At 39.3% G+C, this 26,974-nt stretch overlaps 1 protein-coding gene across 1 annotated transcript; it reads left to right on the top strand.

Annotated features, from left to right (window-relative positions):
- The first annotated feature begins 17,083 nt into the window (after positions 1 to 17,083).
- On the top strand, positions 17,084 to 18,169 carry LOC140972502 (uncharacterized). Its single transcript, XM_073434919.1, has one exon. The coding sequence runs from the start codon at positions 17,084 to 17,086 to the stop codon at positions 18,167 to 18,169; it is 1,086 nt and encodes a 361-aa protein (XP_073291020.1).
- Positions 18,170 to 26,974: the final 8,805 nt, after the last annotated feature.

Here is a 26,974-nt window from a genome sequence, read left to right as displayed (position 1 = left end):
TTTTTTACATGTTTTATTGAGTCCTTAACCACCCCAATACGTTGCAAACATGAAGAGAAATAAGCTGAAACCATAGGAAATTCAGAAAGATGAAGCCGTGAGTTTCTATGGCTTGTACAAAAATTCAAGGGACTTGGCTAAGGTGCATGGGGGCTTGGGGCTCGACCAGGTCTGGGGGTTGGGTCCTAAGGGTCGTGGCTAGGTCCTAGGAAGAGTCCTAGCATGGCTAGGACTCGTGGTTCAGGCTGGGGAGGAGTCCATGAAAGTTAGGACACTCCCCAAGCACTTCTAGCGTTCGGTCCCTGTACAGGGGGCTGCGGCTTGGTTAGGGGCTGGGTTTGGGGGTCTGGACGGTGGCTTAGGATGGTTCAAGGAGGGGTAGGAATGGTCAGGGCTCGTGCTGGCTTGAGCAATAACCCACGAGAAGGAACGCACGCACGCAAGGGGGAGGGGGAAACACGCAAGCTGTTCTGATTCAGGTGCTTCGTGCGCTGGTTTCAGGACATGGGTTGGTCTGGTCTTGGGCTAGACATGGTCCAAGGAAGGTTAGGGTCAGGTGGGCTTGGTGGTGGCTTGACTGGAAGGGTCCTAGTTGGGTTAGGATTCCTAGTACAACAAGAACACAAGACACGCACACAGACAGAATATTGGGCCTGCTGTTCAGCAAGTTTTGTGCGAGCCAGGGATGGGTTTTTGGGCTGGGCTTGCACAGTAGGATCCCTAGATGGGTTGGCTAGGTTTTGGCTCAAGGTGGCTCGGGCGTGACTTGAGTAAATTGGGAGATGGCACGGGTGGTTCAATAAGGTGTCTAAAACAAAAATTAAAGAACAAAAATTGAATCCATGGATCCACGAGGGTGGCTTATGACTTGGAAGGGTAGAATAAATCTTAAAAATGTTATGTTTAAAATTCGGGATCAAAATAATGAGTTTTGGATTTATTCGAGATTTAATCGCCGCACGAAACGCTAATTAACGAGTTAATTGAAAAGCCTAGTTTTAAACTTTATAAAATTATGGAAAATTGTATTTAAGCTTAAATAATTTTTAAAAATCTGAGCTTTAAATTTGGGAATTTAGTATTAAGTTTTGGTTTAGTTCGGGATTAAAACGCATTAATACGTCACATTTAAAGATTAATTTAAAAGTCCTCGATTTAGGATAAATAAAAATATGAAAAAATTCATGTAAGCTTAAATAATTATTTGGGACATGTTAGAGTCAAGGAAATTAAGAAAATGCCAAAAACAATAAAATTTTACGTCCAGTGGTAAAACGGTCATTTTACACCTAGAAATTAGTAAACGTCATGGCAGTGTCCTGAATGCTGTTTTATGTGCTAATATGATTATTTCAAATGTTTATGAATTTTATGAAATGGATTTTAAATGTTTACGATTTATTATGTCAAAATGTTATTTTATAAGGTTATGATTTAATATGTTAAAATGTTTATTTTAAATGTTTGAGATTTAAATGCATATTTTAAATGTTTATGATGTTGAAATGTTTATTTAAAAGATTTATGGATTTTTATATGTTGAAAGGTTTCTTTTAAATGATTTATGGATTTTTATGAGGAAACGATAACGTTAAAAGATATGTTGCGTGCTTGTTTTTGAAAAGAAAAGGGTATTAAATGTGTGATTTTTATAAAGTGATGATAATATGAAACGTTGAAGGAAGTGAAGTAATTGTGACTAATACGATGATATGTTGGAAATGTCGTGAGGGTTATGGTCCCAGTGGGAGCCAGACGATCGTGTTTCCTTGGATACGGATATGTATATGTATACGATAATATGTTAATACGTAAGGCCAAGGCCCAGTTGACCGGTGAGAGTGTTGCTGGTGTCCATGCCGCTCAGTACTGTGGTTACATGTAGATGGATCCATCGCCTAACACGTAGACGTAGACGTAGATGAACACGAAAGTCACAATTAACTATCTGAATTCAACGAAAAGATAAAGGAATATGTATATGTTGATGATAATATGAATACGTATATGTTGATGATGATATGAATATGAATATGTTTATGATGATATAAAAACGTTTATGCAAAAGTTTATGACAAAGGTTATGAAAATGTTTATGTTTAAAGATGATGCATCATTATGAAAATTTTTTCCTTTAAAGTTTATGCATCATGAAAATATTTTTGAAAACGTTTATGGTTAAATTTTATGCATCTTCATAAAAACGATATTTTAAGTACAAGTATTTTTCACTGTTGCATTTGATCTGTATTATGTATTACTTGTTATCAAGGATATGACGTGTTGAGTCTTTAGACTCACTAGGTGTGATTGATGCATGTGCTATTGATTATGAATATGTTAATGAAGATCTTGATGGTTGACTTTGCTGGACTGAAGCACATAATCCGAGGACCGACGCTAGTTTTCCGCACTAGTTATGATTTATTATTTTAAGTTATGTTAAGAATATTTTTATGACTTTTAATTATTTATGAGTGGTTTTTGAGAGGTTATAGTATGGGCTATTTCCTTTGATTTTCAAATGTTAGTTGGTAAATTTATTTTTAAAATGATGTCAAAATATTTTATGGTTCGGCCGAATGCTAAGTGAGGCTTAAAAAAAAAATTTCTAGCACGTTTTAAGAAACTGATTAAGCAGACGTTTCAGTTGGTATCAGAGCAATGGTTCTGTAAAGGGTTGTGCCACCATCAGTGCCGGGAAGCTCAGTTGTCAAGACTCAAACTTGTAAGTTTAAATGCTTTATATGATTTTATGATGTTACCTGCATAATTATATGTTTACGTTACATGTTTAAAAACTTTATGAGGATATATGATTTATATGATTTAAAATTTTATATGTAATAAGATATGAAATAAGAAATTATTTGATTTCAACGCATGTTGGCTTCGTGATGGAATTGGACTATGTTGATTTTTGGGTTTTAGTATTGACGTTCTATATTTTTGGGCTATAAGTTAATCGTGAATATTATGAATGCTTTTGGGACATGTTGATTTTCTAAGAAAATATTTATGATTCGTGGTTACTAGTTGAATTAATGTTTGGGAATTACACGTAAAGAATAATGATTTGAAGACTGCAATGATATTTGGCAGTATAGAAATGTATAAATTGGGATCTTAAGTTTGATGAAAGGTAAGATTGGTTATAGGAATTGATTTTTGGGTAAATAAGTTTAAATTTATCGAAATTTATGTTATGGAAAACCCGTAGAAGAAAATTAAGAATGCCAAAAACTTATGGGATAATTGTAGGAATTTTCAAAATTAAGGATCAATTAGGATAATTTTTGAGGAAATTAAGAATTGATTGTTGCAAATATTAAGGAATTTGGGGACTAGTTTAGCAATAAGTGCGAATTGAATGGGTTATATGTTAAGAATTTTTAAGATTTAGACTTTTAAGAATATTCAGAACCTTGGGATATCTTAGTTTTAGTATTATAAGAAATTTTAATCAAGTGTTTTTAAGGATGAAACAATATTAGGCTTGAAAAATATAAGCGTTAGCGGATGCGTTTTGTCACGCCCCGTGTCCGAAGCGTCGGAGACATCCGGCATTGTTTAACAATTACATTGAAAACAATAAAGCCTCGTATCAAATCAAACCAGTCTTTTTCATAAATAATATATTGTCTTACAATGACAAGGAAAAAAGCTTTTACATCAGAGTTTTTTAGAAGCTAAACAAAAAGGAATACAATTTCTCGATTTCTCGAATTCTGATCACCATCCCCAAAAGCTTTTTGCTCCTCCTCGTTCATTTGTTCTTCATTTTTATCTGAAATTTGTAAGGGGTGAGTGTTTTGGGAAACACTCAGCAAGTGGGGGTCGATCGATTCCAAAGATACATATAGAACTTATTTCTTTAAAAATTTCTTTTAACATACTTTCAAAACTCAATATTCTTGACTTGACACAACAGAAACGATGCGAATAAAAGACGGAGCTTATCAAATGATTCATAACAGAACAGAAACACTTCAGATCATTTCAGAGCAGACAAAACACACTGTTATTCATCTCATTTCCATGGTCAAATTGTCCCCAATATGTTAGTCCTCTAAGGGGGGAGGCCAGAACATGGTTTTATACCCACCAATGGGGGCCAGAACAGAACTACAATGCTCGTCCCATTTCAAATTCGAATCGTAACAGTGCGACAGAATTCAGAAGTAACAGACAGAAGTTTTCAGATATTCAGATTTCAGAGTTATTCATACAGACATAGCGGAACCAAGAATTTCAAAACTTAGAAGAGAACACATAATCGATCGAAATTTAAAATAGAACATACTGACATTTTCGAAAAAAAGGACACACCAACATGCATGTCACGTTATTTATATCAAAGTTTAAATAGAAACGAAGTACATAACAAAAACCCACTTACCTATCTTGAAGGTAGAACCGAATTTATTTGCAAACTTTGGCACCTTGCCTCTCGAAATTTCCGCAGCACCTCGACGTATTTTTCACAAATACTGTCTTTACTCCGACAGCACCTCGGCACAGGATGACAACTATGGACAGCACAAAATCTTCCCTTTTTTTTCTTCCTTTACTTCAGCCGAATGGTTTAGGGAGTGGGGGAGAGAGGACCAAAATTTTAGAGGTCTTGCTGGTGTGTCATCTCTCAACCAAATGAGTAGTATTTATAGGTACAAAAAAAACTCTCCACCTTGCCGCCCCCCCTTGGCCGAATTCTTGGCCATCAAGAAAGGCTTGAATGTGATTAATTGTAGACCAAAATTCCATGTGCTCTTCCAAATTCCAAGACTAGTTATAATGATGGGTTCATGCGTTCCTCAAGTTCTAGAATGATCATCCAAACTCCCATGCATATTAAGTTTGTCTTAACTCCTAGCTCCTTCATTGATTATTTCTTGCATAATTAATTTGTCCAAACCTTTAGCTCCTCTCTTAGCTCCCTTTTTGGTCTTGTTAGGACAAGCTTGGTTGAGCTTCTTTGAGCTGAAGAATTGAGTCCTTGAGCTGGGGTTTTATTCCTCCCGTGGTAACTTCTCAATGGATACGGTTAATTACAGCTTGGCCTCCCGCTCAGCTAAACCCCGAGCTTTGAAGTTATTCTCTCGAGCTAAATTTACTGAAAATTTAAGTTAATATTCAAGTCGTTTAGTTGTAACGAAAAATTGTCGAACTTATTTTAAGTTAACTTTTTAGTTCATATCACCTACTTGATTTGCTTTGGATCGGAAAATCTCGGGTTCTCACATCCCTCCCTCCTTATTGAAAGTTTCGTCCTCGAAACTTGCGTTAGCTTGATCTTTCGAATAGATGAGGGTACTGAGATCGCATTTTCTCTTCGAGTTCCCAAGTTGCCTCCCTTTCAGTGTGATTTGACAACTGTACTTTGACAAAAGGTATTGTCCGGTTTCTCAATACTTGGTCTTTTGAGTCCACTATTCGGGTAGGGACCTCTTCGTATTTGAGTTCTTCGTTGAGGATTCCTTCAATCATCAGTGGTGCAACTTTGAGTATATGACTCGGATCTGGGACATACTCCCTCAGCTGAGAGATGTGGAAAACGTTATGTATCCTGGACATATCAGGTGGTAATGCTAATCGGTAGGCTAAGGTTCCTACCTTCTCCAGTATCTCGAACGGTCCCACATATCTCGGGTTCCATTTTCCGGATTTACTGAATCGAACTACTCCCTTCATAGGAGAGATCTTGACATAAGCCTTTTCGCCAATCTCTAAGTCAAACGGTCTTCTTCGCAAATCGGCCCAACTCTTTTGTCTATCTTAGGCTGCCTTAAGTCTTTCTTTGATCACAGCTACTTTGTCAACGGTTATTTGCACAAATTCTGGTCCGGTAACAGCTTTTTCTCCAACTTCGTCCCAATATAGCGGCGATCTACACTTTCTTCCATACAAAGCTTCATACGGAGCCATCTCGATACTACTATGATAGCTGTTGTTATAGGCGAATTCGATCAGGGGTAACTGTTCATTCCAATTTCTAGAGAAATCCAGTGCACATGCTCTCAGCATATCTTCGAGGGTTTGAATAGTCCTTTCAGTTTGGCCATCAGTCTGAGGATGATAAGTCGTGCTGAGAGTAACCTTGGTTCCCATAGCCTTTTGGAAACTTTTCCAAAATTTTGATACGAATCTTGGATCTCGGTCAGACAGTATACTTGTTGGAACTCTATGTAGTCTCACTATGTTGTCCATATACAAAGTGGCTAATTTGTCCAAATTATAATTCATTCGTACTGGCGAGAAATGGGCAGACTTGGTCAATCTGTCAACGATTACCCAGATTTCATCAAGACCTTGTCTTGATTTTGGTAGTCCAACTATAAAGTCCATGGATATGTTATCCCATTTCCATGTTGGTATTTCCAATGGTTGTAAAAGTCCTCCAGGCCTTTGATGTTCTGCCTTGACTTGTTGACAGGTTAGGCATTTGGAAACAAAGACAGCTACGTCTTTCTTCATTCCATTTCACCAGTAATTGTTCTTCAAGTCTCGGTACATTTTGGTGCTTCCTGGATGTATTGAAAATCTTGATTTATGTGCTTCGGTCATTACTTCTTCTCGAATTCCATCGATATCGGGCACATACAACCGTCTTTTCATCCAAAGGATATCGTTTTCGTCAATTTGAAACTCTGGAATTTTTCCTTCTTGGATTTTTTCTTTAATTTTAAGGATGGAGGTGTCTTGACTTTGCTTCAATTTGATGGTTTCCCGTAGTCCTGGTCGCGCTGATAGTGAAGATAAGCTTACTTTCCCAAAATTTCTTCGACTCAATGCATCAGCCACCTTATTCGCCTTTCCTGGATGATAATTGATTACCAAATCATAATCCTTTAGAATTTCTATCCATCTCTTTGGCCTCATATTTAACTCTTTTTGAGTGAAAATGTACTTGAGGCTCTGGTGATCAGTAAATACTTCACATTTTACTCCATAAAGATAGTGCCTCCAGATTTTGAGTGCAAACACAACAGCAGCTAACTCAAGGTCGGGAGTTGGGTAATTTTGCTCATACGGCTTTAACTGCCGTGAGGCATAAGCAATTACTTGACCTTCTTGCATCAGTACACACCCTAGCCCTCCTTGTGAAGCGTCACTATATACTGTGAAGTCCTTGCCATCTTCAGGGAGGATTAATACCGGTGTAGTTGCGAGTTTTGTTTTCAAGGTTTCAACTCTTCTCACATGCTTCATTCCAAATGAAATTTGAGTTCTTTTGGGTAATTTTGGTAAGAGGAATGGCAATTGACGAAAATCCTTCCACGAATTTTCTATAATAGCCAGCTAAACCAAGAAAACTTCTTATTTCAGTCACTGTCTTTGGCTGTGGCCAATCCTTGATTGCCTCTACTTTCTTTAGGTCTACTGACACTCCAAGTTCGGAAATTATATGGCCTAAGAATGCCACACTCTTTAACCAAAATTCACACTTCTTGAATTTGGCATAGAGTTTTTTCTCACGTAGTGTTTGCAGAGTGAGACATAGATGTTCTCTATGTTCTTCTTCACTTGGTGAGTATACCAAGATATCTTCTATAAAAACAACCACAAATCTGTCGAGGTATGGTTTCAATACTCGATTCATCAGATCCATGAATGCTGCAGGAGCATTTGTCATACCAAAGGGCATTAGTGTGAATTTGTAATGGCCATATCTTGTTCTAAAAGCAGTTTTAGGGATATCTTCTGCTTTGACCTTTAACTGATGATATCCTGATCTTAAATCAAGCTTTGAGAAAACTCTGGCTCCTTTTAGCTGATCAAAAAGATCATCTATTCTCGGGAGTGGGTACTTATTCTTTATGGTTATCTTGTTCAACTCTCGGTAATCAATACATAGCCTCATGCTCCCGTCCTTTTTCTTTACGAACAGTACTGAGGCTCCCCACGGGGATGCACTAGGGCGAATCTGCTTTTTGTCAAGTAATTCCTGAAGTTGCTCTTTTAACTCCTTCAATTCAGCTGGAGCCATTCGGTATGGTGCCTTTGATATGGGAGCAGCACCAGGGACCAAGTTGATTTCAAATTCTACTTCCCTATCGGGTATCTCACCCGGTAGTTCTTCGGGGAAAACGTCTGGAAATTCTTGAAAAATTTGAATATCTTCTAACGTTGGGGCTTCTTCTTCCTTGATCTCATTGATCATTGCCAGATAAATCTCTTCACCTCCTTTTATGGCCTTCCAGGCTTGTGAGGAAGATAGTAGAGATTTCCGTTCTTTGGATTTCCCGTGGTATATGACTTCCTCTTTGTTCGAAGTCTGAAGTCTAATATCTTTCCTTTGACAGTCTACCATGGCATGGTTTTTAGCCAACCAGTCCATTCCAAGAATGATGTCAAACTCAACCATATTGAGTTGAATCAATTCCGCTTTGAAAGTTTGATTGCTGATACAAATTTTACAGTTTCGATACACTTTGTGTGATTCAATTACTTTACTCGTCGGAGTTGCCACTCTTAAGGGTTCACTAAGAGTATCATATTTAAGTTTAAGCTTTTTAGCAAATCTTCTAGACACAAATGAATGTGTGGCACCACAATCAAACAAAGCATATGCAAGCATTTTATTGAGTAAAATTGTACCTGCCACCACTTCGTTGGTATTATCAGCTTCTTCTTGTGTTATCGCGTACACCCGAGCATTAGTCTTGTTTTCATGCTGTTTACTGGTCCCGTCCCATTGTCCTTGTTGTCTGGACAATCTTTGATTCTATGACCCACCTTTCCGCACTTAAAACAAGCGCCTGTCTTCCGGTAACATTCTCCAACATGTTTCCGTTGACGTGTATCACACCACTTTCCTTCGGTGTTACCAGCACTGCCAGAACTTCCTTTTAAAAACCCACCTGAGTAATTTGGTTTCTTAAACTTGGGACCATTCTGAGTAGATTGATTGTTCATCGGCCTTTTGTTCTTGTTTTCTTCCTCGCGTCGCTTGATATCAGTTTCTGCGCTCATTGCAGCGCCCATCAAATCCGCAAAGTTGTTTGGCTTGAATACTGCCAATGCTGACTGAATTGGACTGTTGAGTCCCTTCTTGAAACGATGCATTTTTAACGTTTCATCCGTCATGATAGTTGGGACATAAGTTCCCAGATCGTTGAATCGTGAAGTGTACTCCATTACTGACATATTTGGAGCCTGTTTGAAGCTTTCAAATTCACCCAACTTCTGTAGTCTAAATTCAGCTGGATAGTATTGTTTCAAAAACTCTCTTTTAAAAATCTGCCATGTGATCCCTTCCACTTCTGTCAAAGATGGCGACACAGTTTCCCACCATTTCCTAGCTCGGTCTTCCAAAAACAGTGTTACAACCTCCACTCTCAGTTCTTCAGGTATCTCCAGTAAATGCAATTGTGTTTCGACGTTCTTGAGCAAGTTGTGACTGACTTCCGGGTCTGGGTTTCCATCGAAAGTTGGAACTCGATTCCTTCTTAGAGATTCATAATGGTATTTAATTCCACGCGGTTGTGGTTCTTGAGGTGGTTGGATGGCGTTAGCTAATGGGTTCACGAATCCTTGCAACGTCGCAGCTACGATGGTGGCTATTGCCATCATATCTTATTGGCTGAGGTTTACTCTCTGAGGTGGTGGTGGATTTTCATTTAGGTTGGCGCCACGAGGGTTACGGTTGTTTTGGGGTGGTCTGCCTGCCATATCCTATAAACATGTATTTTATTAATTTGTTTGCCACAATATTTAATCAAATAAATCATTTCATTGTAAAAATTTTCATACAATCAATCTTTTCAGAATAAATGTTTAATCAAATAGCTCTAGGTACAAGTGGTGCCTATTTTAGAGTTCTTTCCCTACTCATCTATAACTTCACCGTCTCCTTCTGCTTCATTAACTTCTTCCTCTACGGGGTTTTCTTCTAGTTGTTCCATGAGTTCTTCAATGTTGATCATTTCGTTTTGCAGGTGCTCAATGTAATTCTGCATTTGTGTGTTGTGATGGTCAAGGTTGTTTACTTGATCTTGTAGCTCCTGTATTGTTGATTGGCTTACTTTCTCATTGATTTCTTTATCTTCGATCTGTTCCTCCAGACGGCGTTGCGTTTTGAGAAGGCTATCGTCCCGGATTTTGAGGGTAAAAATCCTATCATGAGATTTGTTTAATTCTTTCTTGGTGATTTCGTGTCGACGTTCCGACTCTAGATGATAAACGGCATCACGTCTTACGTCCTTGCGTAGTTTCTTCTCTTCCTCTCTGGCCTCACGAAGATCCTCCGTCATGCGTACATTATTCCCGTCTAACTGGAAATTATCTCTTTCGAGTTTCTCATTTTTTTCTTTTAGTGTTTTAATTTCCGACTCCTTTTCCTGAAGTTGATTTTGAAGTTCATTTATATTTCGTTGAAGATCCATGTTGTTTTCTTATAAAAACAATTTTATACATAAGATACTTATCAAATTTTCAAATATGCAATATAAGGATAATAGAAAGTTTCAAAATAATTTGGTACACATAGTATTTTCTTAGTCACAAATTTTATTACAAGCCAAATAATATATTGCTAATCTAATCGAACATCTCTCCGCCATCGCTGTCACTGGCGCTGTCCTCTCCGGCCACCTCCATTGGTGCTACCTCCTCTTCCTCCATGTTTTCTATCACCAAATGCAGGTAATTATTCTGATCTTGAAGTCTGTCCATGGTGCCATGGAGCTTCGAAATGTACCGATCCTGTCTGGCGTTGTACACCTCCTGGCGCTGACGGGCCTGTGCAGCACGTCCTCGCTCTATCTCCACTCTATCCAATAAATCCCTGTTAAGTGCAGCTAAGCGCGTGCTGCGATCGGAATCGGTTGGTATCTACAGCAGCTGGCTCTCCGCCAAGTCCAGATGATGAGTCAATCGTTGTACATCGGTCTCCAGTATGAGTCTACTCTCAATGATCTCCTGTTTCTCCAACTTTTCTCTAGCCAGTTGCACCTTCAGGGTCGCAATTTCTCTAGTCTGATTGTCAATCGTGAGCTGGCACATGCGAAGGGCAGCCTGAGCACGGGTACTTGGAGCAGCCGTTTCCTAGGATAAAATCGTAGGCAAAGCATCAAAATCGTATAAAGGATAGAAAGGCACAAATAATAGAAGCAAAGTGGTCGTGGAAAAATTTTGATACTAAGAATTGCGAAGCTATTGAAAGGATAGATTTTTGAAGTCTATTCGAAATTTAAGAATCAGATGAAAGTTGGACTCAAATTTGGATGCACTAGGCTTTTGCCAAAATTTGACTTCGCCAAATTTTGTCTATCAAAATCCAAGCGTGATTATAAACCTGGCGGCTCTGATACCACTTAAATGTCACGCCCCGTGTACGAAGCGGCGGTGACATCCGGCATTGTTTAACAATTACATTGAAAACAATAAAGCCTCGTATCAAATCAAACCAGTCTTTTTCATAAATAATATATTGTCTTACAATGACAAGGAAAAAAGCTTTTACATCAGAGTTTTTCAGAAGCTAAACAAAAAGAAATACAATTTCTCGATTTCTCGAATTCTGATCACCATCCCCAAAACGCTTCTTGCTCCTCCTCGTTCATTTGTTCTTCATTTTTATCTGAAATTTATAAGGGGTGAGTGTTTTCGGAAACCCTCAGCAAGTGGTGGTCGATCGATTCCAAAGATACATTTAGAACTTAATTCTTTAAAAATTTCTTTTAACATACTTTCATAACATACTTTCAAAACTCAATATTCTTGACTTGACACAACAAAAACGAAGCGAAAAAAAGACGGAGCTTATCAAATGATTCAGAACAGAACAGAAACAATTCAGATCATTTCAGAGCAGACAAAACACACTGTTACTCATCTCATTTCCATGGTCAAATTGTCCCCAATATGTTAGTCCTCTAAGGGGTGAGGCCAGAACATGGGTTTATACCCACCAATGGGGGCCAGAACAGAACATAGTTTTGTACCTACCCACCAATGGGGGCCAAAACATGGTTTTATACCCACCAATGGGGGCCAGAACAGAACTACAATTCTCGTCCCATTTCAAATTCGAATCGTAACAGTGCGACAGAATTAAGAAGTAACAGACAGAAGTTTTCAGATATTCAGATTTCAGAGTTATTCATACAGACACAGCAGAACCAAGAATTTCGAAACTTAGAAGAGAACACATAATCGATCGAAATTTAAAATAGAACATACTGACATTTTCGAAAAAAGGGACACACCAACATGCATGTCACGTTATTTATATCAAAGTTTAAAATAGAAACGAAGTACATAACAAAAGCACACTTACCTATCTTGAAGGTAGAACCGAATTTATTTGCAAACTTTGACCCCTTGCCTCTCGAAATTTCCGCAGCACCTCGACGTATCTTTCACAAATATTGTCTTTACTCCGACAGCACCTCGGCACAGGATGACAACTTTGGACAGCACAAAATCTTCCCTTCCTTTTCTTTCTTTACTTTGGCCGAATGGTTTAGGGAGAGGAGGAGAGAGGACCGAAATTTTAGAGGTCTTGGTGGTGTGTCATCTCTCAACCAAATGAGTAGTATTTATAGGTACAAAAAAAAACTCTCCACCTTGCCACCCCCCTTGTTCGAATTCTTGGCCATCAAGAAAGGCTTTAATGTGATTAATTGTAGACCAAAATTCCATGTGCTCTTCCAAATTCCAAGACTAGTTATAATGATGGGTTCATGCATTCCTCAAGTTCTAGAATGATCTTCCAAACTCTCATGCATATTAAGTGTGGGGACCCGAACCTAATTCAACACTTAATTGTTATTAGGATCAAATATAACAACTAAGTAATGTGGGACATAATTTTTTTTTTTTTAAATATACAAGATATACAAGTGCGGAAACGTAAGGTAATCAATGCTAATACGCATATACATCTAATGGTACAAATCCTGTACACCATTTATTTATTTCAACTAAAGTTTAGTTACTATATCCAGTACTAAACCACTCTACTCTAAGTCCGGATCTCCACGCTAATCCTGAATCTCTCATCCTCTTCCTGCTCCAGGTCCTGCCACACCTGTTGTCATGCACACATACAAAACAAGACAACAGCCGGATAACTCTGGTGAGAAATACATCCCAGTATAAACAATGTATACATGCAATCATATAAAAACATATATCAAAGAATATAACAACTATCATTAACATGTAGCAAATCAACAAACATGAATGATATAAAACTGTAAATCAACTAGTCATCTCAGACTCAACTCCATCGACGCGGCATCGCAGACTCGACTCATTCCTAATCTAGGGATCCCGGAGTCTGGATATTGACAAATATATCGAATCTCAGTCGATAGGAATGAATCAACCATAAACGACATCGATATAATGCGTATATCCCGTATCTGGGCGAATCAGCCAACAGAATAAGCGAATCAGCCAATAGAATAAGCGAATCAGCCCAAGGACTCAGCGAATCAGCCGAAGAATAGGCGAATCAGCCAAAGACTAGGCGAATCAGCCTATAACTCAATGCATACATTGTCTATGAATCAATAGACTACAAACATCAATCTCATCAATTGCAAATATCAATGCAATAAAATAAAGTATGTGATTTAGGGAAACTCGAGTCAAACCTCACTCGAGTTGTGATATCCCAACTCAACATTAATTTATACCTTTCACTCTGTTACTCTTACTATGTCGAAGTCTCTGATTCAAAGCCTCTCAATATCAATCTGGANAATACCATATCAATCAGATCTCAATCCCAACACCTCATAATCGATAACAATTCAATTCTGATATCAAATCGACTCCAAAATTCATAACAATTTCATATGGTATCTTTTCCTCAATCCAGTTTTGATTTTACGATGTCTAACATGTCAAGAACATCATATAGGAATCATATCAGATTCTGACAATATCATAATTTTAAAACATATCAGAACGTAGCAAAACTTACGTCCAGTTGTAGCCTACGTCGATAGGAACACAGTACCGAAGTCGGATTGAAAATCTGACGGACGGATCTTTCACAATCACAAATCTAAAAAGGCGTAAGGATTTTTCTCGTTTTTCCCCTGCCTTTTCTTTCCTCTGAACGAAGGCTGGTATGTATATATATATTCACACGTTGCATGTAAAGGTTAGGTGACTCGCCCTTTGTAAAACACGTCTCGCGCATATGCGCGACCCTCATCGGCGCATATGCGCGAGACCTACGGCCTCCGGATAATTCCAGTCCACCAGCTCGCGCATATGCGCGCCCTCTTCTCGCGCATATGCGCGAGGTTCTCTGCCTCGGCAATGGCCTTGCGCGCATTTCTGTCGCACATGTGCGCGATACCTACTGTAGCTCACCTATGTCCAACTCTTGCCTTTCCAATTCTGGTCTCGGAGTGGTCCGTCTATAATTACCTCGATTATCAACAAATCATTCTGGATTACGATGATTCAAATCTCAGGCATTACATTAAGTTTGTCTTAACTCCTAGCTCCTTCATTGATTATTTCTTGCATAATTAATTTGTCCAAACCTTTAGCTCCTCTCTTAGCTCCCTTTTTGGTCTTGTTAGGACAAGCTTGGTTGAGCTTCTTTGAGCTGAAGAATTGAGTCCTTGAGCTGGGGTTTTATTCCTCCCGTGGTAACTTCTCAATGGATACGGTTAATTACAGCTTGGCCTCCCGCTCAGCTAAACCCCGAGCTTTGCAGTTATTCTCTCGAGCTAAATTTAATGCAAATTTAAGTTAATATTCAAGTCGTTTAGTTGTAACGAAAAATTGACGAGCTTATTTTAAGTTAACTTTCAAGTTCATATCACCTACTTGATTTGCTTTGGATCGGAAAATCTCGGGTTCTCACATCCCTCCCTCCTTATTGAAAGTTTCGTCCTCGAAACTTGCGTTAGCTTGATCTTTCGAATAGATGAGGGTACTGAGATCGCATTTTCTCTTCGAGTTCCCAAGTTGCCTCCCTTTCAGTGTGATTTGACCACTGTACTTTTACAAAAGGTATTGTCCGGTTTCTCAATACTTGGTCTTTTGAGTCCACTATTCGGGTAGGGACCTCATCGTATTTGAGTTCTTCGTTGAGGTTTCCTTCAATCATCAGTGGAGCAACTTTGAGTATATGACTCGGATCTGGGACATACTTCCTCAGCCGAGAGATGTGGAAAACGTTATGTATCCTGGACATATAAGGTGGTAATGCTAATCGGTAGGCTAAGGTTCCTACCTTCTCCAGTATCTCGAACGGCCCCACATATCTCGGGTTCAATTTTCCGGATTTACTGAATCGAACTACTCCCTTCATAGGAGAGATCTTGACATAAGCCTTTTCGCCAATCTCTAATTCAAACGGTCTTCTTCGCAAATCGGCCCAACTCTTTTGTCTATCTTGGGCTGCCTAAGTCTTTCTTTGATCACAGCTACTTTGTCAACGATTATTGATAGTAGTAGTTTTTACGTGTTTTGTGGCATTAGTTTGTGTGTGTTTGCATTGTGCATGCGTACTTTTTGTTTACATTTTGTGCATTGTAGAGTAAACATTTTCATTTGATCATGTCTCACCTGGGCGTATCGAATTGGCAGGTAAACTGGCTGGAAATCGGAAATCGGAGCAAAGTGTGCCAACAAGAAGTTTCGGGACAAAAAAGACGGCGCTCGGGCGGTGAAATTCTACCGCCCGAGCGCAAGAAGCGACTCAAAAGAGAAAAACTACAGAATATGTGGCGCTCGAGCGGTAATTCTCTACCGCCCGAGCGCCGAAAGATGAACTCCGCACTTGTTTTACAGCATGTGTGGCGCTCGAGCGGTAATTCTCTACCGTCCAAGCGCCACTTAATTTTGGCAAGATTTGGCAGCCGATTTTTTTCCTTATTTTGGGATGGTGGCTGATATGGCAAGGAGAGGGTCAAGATTTGAGGATTATTCAGACATTGTTGAAGATTCAAGACAAGCTTTGGAGAGGATTGAGCGCTTGGATTGAAGATTCGACACTTTCCGGGCACCGTTCTTTGCGTTTTTCGTCGATTCTAGTATTTCTAACTTAGTTTTTATTTTCTAAACTTTGTTTTGTTGATTTCAATCATGATTTCTAGTAGCTAACTTTCATATTTGTTGGGATTTGAGGGGATCCTACCCCAAAACGTTGAATTAATTGAATTCAGTTTCGATTTCTGGTTTATTCTTGATTATACTATTGTTTTCTTCGTGTTGTTAGAACATAGCTAATTTTAACAACGTTTTCATATTGCGAGTGAGTTCGAGAGAATAACTTGTGATAGGAACGAGTAGTATAATCCGTGGATCTACAATTTACATAGATATATGAAATTGGATACGCGTCGATAGTCATAGTCCGAAGGGTCGAAAACTAGGGGATTTCATAGATCGAAATGCGATTCACTCTTGATAAATAATTAAAGATATTTAATTACTTCATTGAGTCGAATTAGTTTGGCATAGCTCGAGAGAGTGTGTTCAATTGAATAGGAAATCCTGTCGGAAGCGTAAACCAATATCGAACAAATTAACTAATTAATGAGGGGTAGGTGAACCGATATTCCCAACAAATCCGTCTTGTCATTGAATCTTAATCAACCATTTTAGATATTATCTTCGTTTAGCATTTATTGAATCTTTTTATTTGCATTTCTTGTTTAAGAACAGTAGTGTAAAACAATCAAATCAATTTCCGTTGCTAAATGTTCAATAACTGAAAATAATAATTGTTAAATACAGTCTTCATTGGAACGATACTCGTACTCACGTACATTATACTATTACTTGACATCGTGCACTTGCGATTAAATTTGAGCATACAAAACCATATTTTTATTAAGGATTTCACAGTGCAAGTTTTGCTCGATCAAGTTTTTGGCGCCGTTGCCGGGGACTGTTAATCCACAATTGTATTTTTAGCTATTTTCTTTAGCAATTTTTTAATTTTTTTTTTTTATTTTTCTTTTTGAACTAACGCTCCGTATTCTATTCCAGATCTCTTGTCCAGTGCATGCCAAGGTCTCTCGAGTCTGAACTAGAGATATTCGATCCCGAGATTGAAAGAACCTTATGCAGACGACAACAACAGCAGAGACTTAGAGACATAATGAATAGGAACGAACGTGAGGAGGAGCATCACGAAAATCTAAGGATCGAAGAGCCAAGGCGCATACCCATGCTTGAGTATGCACAACCGTCGCTTGACGGGGCACGTCCAAGCATAGTGCGCCCAACAGTCAGGGCAAACCAGTTTGAGATCAAGCCAGCAATAATTCAAGTGATCCAGAACACTGTCCAATTCGGGGGGAATGCGCTGGATGATCCGAACACTCACATCGCCGACTTCTTAGAAATTTGCGATACTTTTAAATTTAATGGAGTTTCAGATGATGCTGTTACACTACGTTTATTTCCATTCTCTTTGCGTGATAAAGCTAAATCTTGGTTGAATTGTTTACCTGCAGGTTCAATCACAACTTGGGATGATATGGCCAAGGCATTCCTCTTAAAGTACTTTCCCCCATCAAAAACCCTGAAGCTGCGAGCGGACATAACCACCTTCTCTCAATTTGAGCAGGAGTCACTCTACGAGGCGTGGGAGCGCTACAAAGACTTATTGCGAAGATGCCCACATCATGAGTTACCTCTTGGGTTAGTGGTCCAAACTTTTTACTATGGTTTAATTTCATCTAACCGAACCATGATAGATGCTGCGGCCTGTGGAAATCTGTTGAGGAAAACGGCCGAGGAGGGGTATGAGTTACTAGAGGAGATGGCTGCTAGCAGCTATCATCCTCAATCTGAAAGTAACACTCAGCAAAGAACTGCAGGAATACACCAGGTAACTGACTTTTCAGCTGTCACTGCACAATTAGAAGCACTCAACAGGAAAATAGACAGCATGAGCGTAAACGGGACAGCGATGCGCCTACAAGAGATATTTTGTGAAAAATGCGGAGGGGAACACTATGTTAAAGACTGTCAAGACAGTGGTCCATTCTATGTAAACGAGGAGGCACCAGTGAATCAAGTGGGGATTCAAAACCGTCCGAAGAATGATCCTTATTCAAATACATATAATCCTGGATGGAGACAACACCCCAACTTCTCATGGGGTGGCCAAGGCAAGCAGACGCGACCACAAGGAGGACAGCAGTATAGTAAGCAACCGATGTATCGACAGGAAACTTGAGATGAAAAATCAAACTTGGAGCAAATGATGTCGAAGTTCATTTCATCCACTGAAAGTAGACTCCAAAACCAAGATGCATCGATAAAAGGACTCGAGAATCAAATTGGGCAATTAGCCAAAACGATAGCAAGTAGAGAGCCGGGCACCTTGCCTAGTAACACGGAGACTAATCCAAAAGAGCAAGTGAAGGCCATTGAGTTGAAGAGTGGAAAGATTCTAGAGTCAAGGGAAAAAAAAAAGTTGCAAGGAACGGTCTCCCCAAAATTAGAGGCATCTCCATGTCCTCCTCCATGTCGAGCACCACAAAATCTGCAGGAAAGATAAATTTGTCCACCTTAACTAACACATCCTCAATCACTCCTCTTGGATACTTGACGGATCTGTCATCCAGTTGTAACGACATCCTTGTCGGGTTAGGTTCTCCCAATCCAAGTTTCCTGAACACAGAAAAAAGCATGAGGTTGATACTTGCACCAAGATCACATAACGCTTTATGAAAAACGACATCACCAATCATGCAAGGAATAGAAAAACTCCCTGGATCTTTGAGTTTCGGTAGGATCTTATTTTGCACCAAAGCAGAGCAGTTTTCAGTTAGACTTACCGTCATGTGATCCTCCAATATTCTCTTGTTCGCTAAGATGTCCTTCAAAAATTTAGCATAACTAGGCATTTGCATCAAAGCATCGGCAAAAGGAATATTGATATGCAACTTTTTAAATACCTCTAGAAACTTACCGAATTGTGCATCTAGTTTTGCTTTTTTCAATGCTGCAGAGAAGGGTGGAGGGATAACAATCTTAGACTGTGCAATGGGTGCTGGTGTAGAGTTAAAAGACTTACCTTTAGATGTTGCAGTCTGCTCATCCTTCGTTTGACTTTTTTCTTTTTCCCTCTCTTGCATTTAATTTGATTTTATCTTTCTTGATTTTGTTTTATATTTTTAATGTTTTTTGTTCTTATATTTAGAACGGCGGGGAGCCTTGATCAGGGGAGTTTACTGTTTCCCTTGCATTTCTTTTCTTTCTTTTGTCTGCTCCTTTTTTTGTGGTCCGCATTATTGTTCGTTCGGTCATTTATTTTTTGCTTTTGTTGCTGTGCTTGCATTCATGTTTGCATGTGTGTTTCCCATCTTTTGTGCAATGGGGACATTGGACACCTTTAGTATGAGGGGGTCGTCGTTCGTCTTGGTTTACTTGCATATTTATCTTGCATAAGTGTCAGTTGATAGTGAATTTAGACGAGTGGTAGCCAGTGATGATTTTGGGCTAAATGAACAGCATGTTACTTAGACCTATCACTCGTTATGAATCCCCCGGTATTTTGAAATTTTGTTTATGCGCTCATAGTGGATTTTAATAGTGGTGTCAATGATAGTTAAGTTCAAAATAATCTGTGAGGGGAACTGGAAAAACAGAAGATGCGAGTAGAACTTGAATGAGTACCTGTTGAAATGAGTGACTACCCAGTAACATGAATTCAAGTAGAAAATCAAAAGTATTCCTCAAACATCCTTCATCCAATCGTGCATAGGACCTATAAATTTGCTCCGAGGCCAGACTAATAAACATTTACTATATCCAAAGCCTAGGGAGTACGCATGAGAAAACTATGCACCAGAGAAAAAAAAAAGAAAAAGAAAAAAAATTTGGTATAAAAAAGGGGATGTAAGGTGTGGGGGAGCCAAAAAGAGGTGAAATCCTACCCCAAGGCTAAAAAGATGGAAATGTAAGGCGTTGAGGAATGTCAGAGAAAATTTCTGACAAAGTGCATAGTGAAAATGATCTACGTACTCCCCATCTTTCTTGACCACTTGAGCCGTTGGTTATTGACTCCCTACATTTTGTTGTTGTTCAACTATGGAACTCTACCACTGTCTGTGTTTACTGGTTGGTCCCAAATAGAAACAGGACTCAGAAAAGAGAAACTTGCGCTGACCGGTTAATTCGGCAACCCACATGATTTGCGAATAAAACTGTCAGAAACACAAGCTAGAAAGATCCACAGCACATACGACCACATCTTTTGGAAAAATATTATTGTATTGTGGGGGGTGAGTTATGTTGTGATTTGACTAAATGGATGTGGTTCACAACCCCGCTGAGGCAATAGATGCCAGTTTACTACCTCACCATCAGTTTAGTTTGTTTTATTCTCCTCATTCTGTGTTGGTTGCATGTTGAGTGTAGTTTGTAACCTGTTTGTCTTAAGGACAAGCCAAAGGTTAGTATGAGGGGGTTGATAGTAGTAGTTTTTACGTGTTTTGTGGCATTAGTTTGTGTGTGTTTGCATTGTGCATGCGTACTTTTTGTTTACATTTTGTGCAGTGTAGAGTAAACATTTTCATTTGATCATGTCTCACCTGGGCGTATCGAATTGGCAGGTAAACAGGCTGGAAATCGGAAATCGGAGCAAAGTGTGCCAACAAGAAGTTTCGGGGCAAAGGAGACGGCGCTCGGGCGGTGAAATTCTACCGCCCGAGCACAAGAAGCGACTCAAAGGAGAAAAACTACAGAATATGTGGCGCTCGAGCGGTAATTCTCTACCGCCCGAGCGCCGAAAGATGAACTCCGCACTTGTTTTACAGAATGTGTGGCGCTCGAGCGGTAATTCTCTACCGCCCGAGCGCCACTTAATTTTGGCAAGATTTGGCAGCCGATTTTTTTTCCTTATTTTGGGATGGTGGCTGATATGGCAAGGAGAGGGTCGAGATTTGAGGATTATTCAGACATTGTTGAAGATTCAAGACAAGCTTTGGAGAGGATTGAGCGCTTGGATTGAAGATTCGACACTTTCCGGGCACCGTTCTTTGCGTTTTTCGTCGATTCTAGTATTTCTAACTTAGTTTTTATTTTCTAAACTTTGTTTTGTTGATTTCAATCATGATTTCTAGTAGCTAACTTTCATATTTGTTGGGATTTGAGGGGATCCTACCCCAAAACGTTGAATTAATTGAATTCAGTTTCGATTTCTGGTTTATTCTTGATTATACTATTGTTTTCTTCGTGTTGTTAGAACATAGCTAATTTTAACAACGTTTTCATATTGCGAGTGAGTTCGAGAGAATAACTTGTGATAGGAACGAGTAGTATAATCCGTGGATCTACAATTTACATAGATATATGAAATTGGATACGCGTCGATAGTCATAGTTCGAAGGGTCGAAAACTAGGGGATTTCATAGATCGAAATGCGATTCACTCTTGATAAATAATTAAAGATATTTAATTACTTCATCGATTCGAATTAGTTTGGCATAGCTCGAGAGAGTGTGTTCAATTGAATAGGAAATCCTGTCGGAAGCGTAAACCAATATCGAACGAATTAACTAATTAATGAAGGGTAGGTGAACCGATATTCCCAACAAATCCGTCTTGTCATTGAATCTTAATCCACCATTTTAGATATTATCTTCGTTTAGCATTTATTGAATCTTTTTATTAGCATTTCTTGTTTAAGAACAGTAGTGTAAAACAATCAAATCAATTTCCGTCGCTAAATGTTCAATAACTGAAAATAATAATTGTTAAATACAGTCTTCAGTGGAACGATACTCGTACTCACGTACATTATACTATTACTTGACATCGTGCACTTGCGATTAAATTTGAGCATACAAAACCATATTTTTATTAAGGATTTCATAGTGCAAGTTTTGCTCGATCAGTTATTTGCACAAGTTTTGGTCCGGTAACAGCTTTTTCTCCAAATTCGTCCCAATATAGAGGCGATCTACACTTTCTTCCATACAAAGCTTCATACGGAGCCATCTCGATACTACTATGATAGCTGTTGTTATAGGCGAATTCGATCAGGGGTAACTGTTCATTCCAATTTCTAGAGAAATCCAGTGCACATGCTCTCAGCATATCTTCGAGGGTTTGAATAGTCCTTTCAGTTTGGCCATCAGTCTGAGGATGATAAGCCGTGCTGAGAGTAACCTTGGTTCCCATAGCCTTTTGGAAACTTTTCCAAAATTTTGATACGAATCTTGGATCTCGGTCAGACAGTATACTTGTTGGAACTCTATGTAGTCTCACTATGTTGTCCATATACAAAGTGGCTAATTTGTCCAAATTATAATTCATTCGTACTGGCAAGAAATGGGCAGACTTGGTCAATCTGTCAACGATTACCCAGATTCCATCAAGACCTTTTCTTGATTTTGGTAGTCCAACTATAAAGTCCATGGATATGTTATCCCATTTCCATGTTGGTATTTCCAATGGTTGTAAAAGTCCTCCAGGCCTTTGATGTTCTGCCTTGACTTGTTGACAGGTTAGGCATTTGGAAACAAAGACAGCTACGTCTTTCTTCATTCCATTTCACCAGTAATTGTTCTTCAAGTCTCGGTACATTTTGGTGCTTCCTGGATGTATTGAAAATCTTGATTTATGTGCTTCGGTCATTACTTCTTCTCGAATTCCATCGATATCGGGCACATACAACCGTCTTTTCATCCAAAGGATATCGTTTTCGTCAATTTGAAACTCTGGAATTTTTCCTTCTTGGATTTTTTCTTTAATTTTAAGGATGGAGGTGTCTTGACTTTGCTTCAATTTGATGGTTTCCCGTAGTCCTGGTCGCGCTGATAGTGAAGATAAGCTTACTTTCCCAAAATTTCTTCGACTCAATGCATCAGCCACCTTATTCGCCTTTCCTGGATGATAATTGATTACCAAATCATAATCCTTTAGAATTTCTATCCATCTCTTTGGCCTCATATTTAACTCTTTTTGAGTGAAAATGTACTTGAGGCTCTGGTGATCAGTAAATACTTCACATTTTACTCCATAAAGATAGTGCCTCCAGATTTTGAGTGCAAACACAACAGCAGCTAACTCAAGGTCGGGAGTTGGGTAATTTTGCTCATACGGCTTTAACTGCCGTGAGGCATAAGCAATTACTTGACCTTCTTGCATCAGTACACACCCTAGCCCTCCTTGTGAAGCGTCACTATATACTGTGAAGTCCTTGCCATCTTCAGGGAGGATTAATACCGGTGTAGTTGCGAGTTTTGTTTTCAAGGTTTCAACTCTTCTCACATGCTTCATTCCAAATGAAATTTGAGTTCTTTTGGGTAATTTTGGTAAGAGGAATGGCAATTGACGAAAATCCTTCCACGAATTTTCTATAATAGCCAGCTAAACCAAGAAAACTTCTTATTTCAGTCACTGTCTTTGGCTGTGGCCAATCCTTGATTGCCTCTACTTTCTTTAGGTCTACTGACACTCCAAGTTCGGAAATTATATGGCCTAAGAATGCCACACTCTTTAACCAAAATTCACACTTCTTGAATTTGGCATAGAGTTTTTTCTCACGTAGTGTTTGCAGAGTGAGACACAGATGTTCTCTATGTTCTTCTTCACTTGGTGAGTATACCAAGATATCTTCTATAAAAACAACCACAAATCTGTCGAGGTATGGTTTCAATACTCGATTCATCAGATCCATGAATGCTGCAGGAGCATTTGTCATACCAAAGGGCATTAGTGTGAATTTGTAATGGCCATATCTTGTTCTAAAAGCAGTTTTAGGGATATCTTCTGCTTTGACCTTTAACTGATGATATCCTGATCTTAAATCAAGCTTTGAGAAAACTCTGGCTCCTTTTAGCTGATCAAAAAGATCATCTATTCTCGGGAGTGGGTACTTATTCTTTATGTTTATCTTGTTCAACTCTCGGTAATCAATACATAGCCTCATGCTCCCGTCCTTTTTCTTTACGAACAGTACTGAGGCTCCCCACGGGGATGCACTAGGGCGAATCTGCTTTTTGTCAAGTAATTCCTGAAGTTGCTCTTTTAACTCCTTCAATTCAGCTGGAGCCATTCGGTATGGTGCCTTTGATATGGGAGCAGCACCAGGCACCAAGTTGATTTCAAATTCTACCTCCCTATCGGGTATCTCACCCTGTAGTTCTTCGGTAAAAACGTATGGAAATTCTTGAAAAATTGGAATATCTTCTAACGTTGGGGCTTCTTCTTCCTTGATCTCATTGATCATTGCCAGATAAATCTCTTCACCTCCTTTTATGGCCTTCCAGGCTTGTGAGGAAGATAGTAGAGATTTCCGTTCTTTGGATTTCCCGTGGTATATGACTTCCTCTTTGTTCGAAGTCTGAAGTCTAATATCTTTCCTTTGACAGTCTACCATGGCATGGTTTTTAGCCAACCAGTTCATTCCAAGAATGATGTCAAACTCAACCATATTGAGTTGAATCAATTCCGCTTTGAAAGTTTGATTGCTGATACAAATTTTACAGTTTCGATACACTTTGTGTGATTCAATTACTTTACTCGTCGGTGTTGCCACTCTTAAGGGTTCACTAAGAGTATCATATTTAAGTTTAAGTTTTTTAGCAAATCTTCTAGACACAAATGAATGTGTGGCACCACAATCAAACAAAGCATATGCAGGCATTTTATTGAGTAAAATTGTACCTGCCACCACTTCGTTGGTATTATCAGCTTCTTCTTGGGTTATCGCGTACACCCGAGCATTAGTCTTGTTTTCATGCTGTTTACTGGGCCCCGTCCCTTTGTCCTTGTTGTCTGGACAATCTTTAATTCTATGACCCACCTTTCCGCACTTAAAACAAGCGCCTGTCTTCCGGTAACATTCTCCAACATGTTTCCGTTGACATGTATCACACCACTTTCCTTCGGTGTTACCAGCACTGCCAGAACTTCCTTTGAAAGACCCACCTGAGTAATTTGGTTTCTTAAACTTGGGACCATTCTGAGTAGATTGATTGTTCATCGGCCTTTTGTTCTTGTTTTCTTCCTCGCGTCGCTTGATATCAGTTTCTGCGCTCATTGCAGCGCCCATCAAATCCGCAAAGTTGTTTGGCTTGAATACTGCCAATGCTGACTGAATTGGACTGTTGAGTCCCTTCTTGAAACGATGCATTTTTAACGTTTCATCCGTCATGATAGTTGGGACATAAGTTCCCAGATCGTTGAATCGTGAAGTGTACTCCATTACTGACATATCTGGAGCCTGTTTGAAGCTTTCAAATTCACCCAACTTCTGTAGTCTAAATTCAGCTGGATAGTATTGTTTCAAAAACTCTCTTTTAAAAATCTGCCATGTGATCCCTTCCACTTCTGTCAAAGATGGCGACACAGTTTCCCACCATTTCCTAGCTCGGTCTTCCAAAAACAGTGTTACAACCTCCACTCTCAGTTCTTCAGGTATCTCCAGTAAATGCAATTGTGTTTCGACGTTCTTGAGCAAGTTGTGACTGACTTCCGGGTCTGGGTTTCCATCGAAAGTTGGAACTCGATTCCTTCTTAGAGATTCATAATGGTATTTAATTCCACGCGGTTGTGGTTCTTGAGGTGGTTGGATGGCGTTAGCTAATGGGTTCACGAATCCTTGCAACCTCGCAGCTACGATAGTGGCTATTACCATCATATCTTCTTGGCTGAGGTTTACTCTCTGAGGTGGTGGTGGATTTTCATTTTGGTTGGCGCCACGAGGGTTACGGTTGTTTTGGGGTGGTCTGCCTGCCATATCCTATAAACATGTATTTTATTAATTTGTTTGCCACAATATTTAATCAAATAAATCATTTCATTGTAAAACTTTTCATACAATCAATCTTTTCAGAATAAATGTTTAATCAAATAGCTCTAGGTACAAGTGGTGCCTATTCTAGAGTTCTTTCCCTACTCATCTATAACTTCACCGTCTCCTTCTGCTTCATTAACTTCTTCCTCTACGGGGTTTTCTTCTAGTTGTTCCATGAGTTCTTCAATGTTGATCATTTCGTTTTGCAGGTGCTCAATGTAATTCTGCATTTGTGTGTTGTGATGATCAAGGTTGTTTACTTGATCTTGTAGCTCCTGTATTGTTGATTGGCTTACTTTCTCATTGATTTCTTGATATGCGATCTGTTCTTCCAGACGGCGTTGCGTTTTGAGAAGGCTATCGTCCCGGATTTTGAGGGTAAAAATCCTATCATGAGCTTTGTTTAATTCTTTCTTGGTGATTTCGTGTCGACGTTCCGACTCTAGATGATAAGCGGCATAACGTCTTACGTCCTTGCGTAGTTTCTTCTCTTCCTCTCTGGCCTCACGAAGATCCTCCGTCATGCGTACATTATTCCCGTCTAACTGGAAATTATCGCTTTCGAGTTTCTCATTTTTTTCTTTCAGTGTTTTAATTTCTGACTCCTTTTCTTGAAGTTGATTTCGAAGTTCATTTATAATGCATTGAAGATCCATGTTGTTTTCCTATAAAAACAATTTTATACATAAGATACTTATCAAATTTTCAAATATGCAATAGAAGGATAATAGAAAGTTTCAAAATAATTTGGTACACATTGTATTTTCTTAGTCACAAATTTTATTACAACCCAAATAATATATTGCTAATCTAATCGAACATCTCTCCGCCATCGCTGTCACTGGCGCTGTTCTCTCCAGCCACCTCCATCGGTGCTACCTCCTCTTCCTCCATGTTCTCTATCACCAAATGCAGGTAATTATTCCGATCCTTAAGTCTATCCATGGTGCCATGGAGCTTCGAAATGTACCGATCCTGTCTGGCGTTGTACACCTCCTGGCGCTGACGGGCCTGAGCAGCACGTCCTCGCTCTATCTCCACTCTATCCAATAAATCCTTGTTAAGTGCAGCTAAGCGCGTGATGCGAGCGGAATCGGTCGGTATCTGCAGCAGCTGGCTCTCCGCCAAGTCCAGATGATGAGTCAATCGTTGTACATCGGTCTCCAGTATGAGTCTACTCTCAATGATCTCCTGTTTCTCCAACTTTTCTCTATCCAGTTGCACCTTCAG

Source organism: Primulina huaijiensis, chromosome 3 (genome assembly GCF_012295235.1).
Source record: "Primulina huaijiensis isolate GDHJ02 chromosome 3, ASM1229523v2, whole genome shotgun sequence".
Classification (NCBI taxonomy): domain Eukaryota; kingdom Viridiplantae; phylum Streptophyta; class Magnoliopsida; order Lamiales; family Gesneriaceae; genus Primulina; species Primulina huaijiensis.
This window is presented reverse-complemented; position numbering and strand designations above follow the sequence as displayed.

Excerpts from the sequence above, each read along its gene's own strand:
- LOC140972502 (XM_073434919.1), top strand. The coding sequence starts at position 17,084 with ATGAATAGGAACGAACGTGAGGAGGAGCATCACGAAAATCTAAGGATC.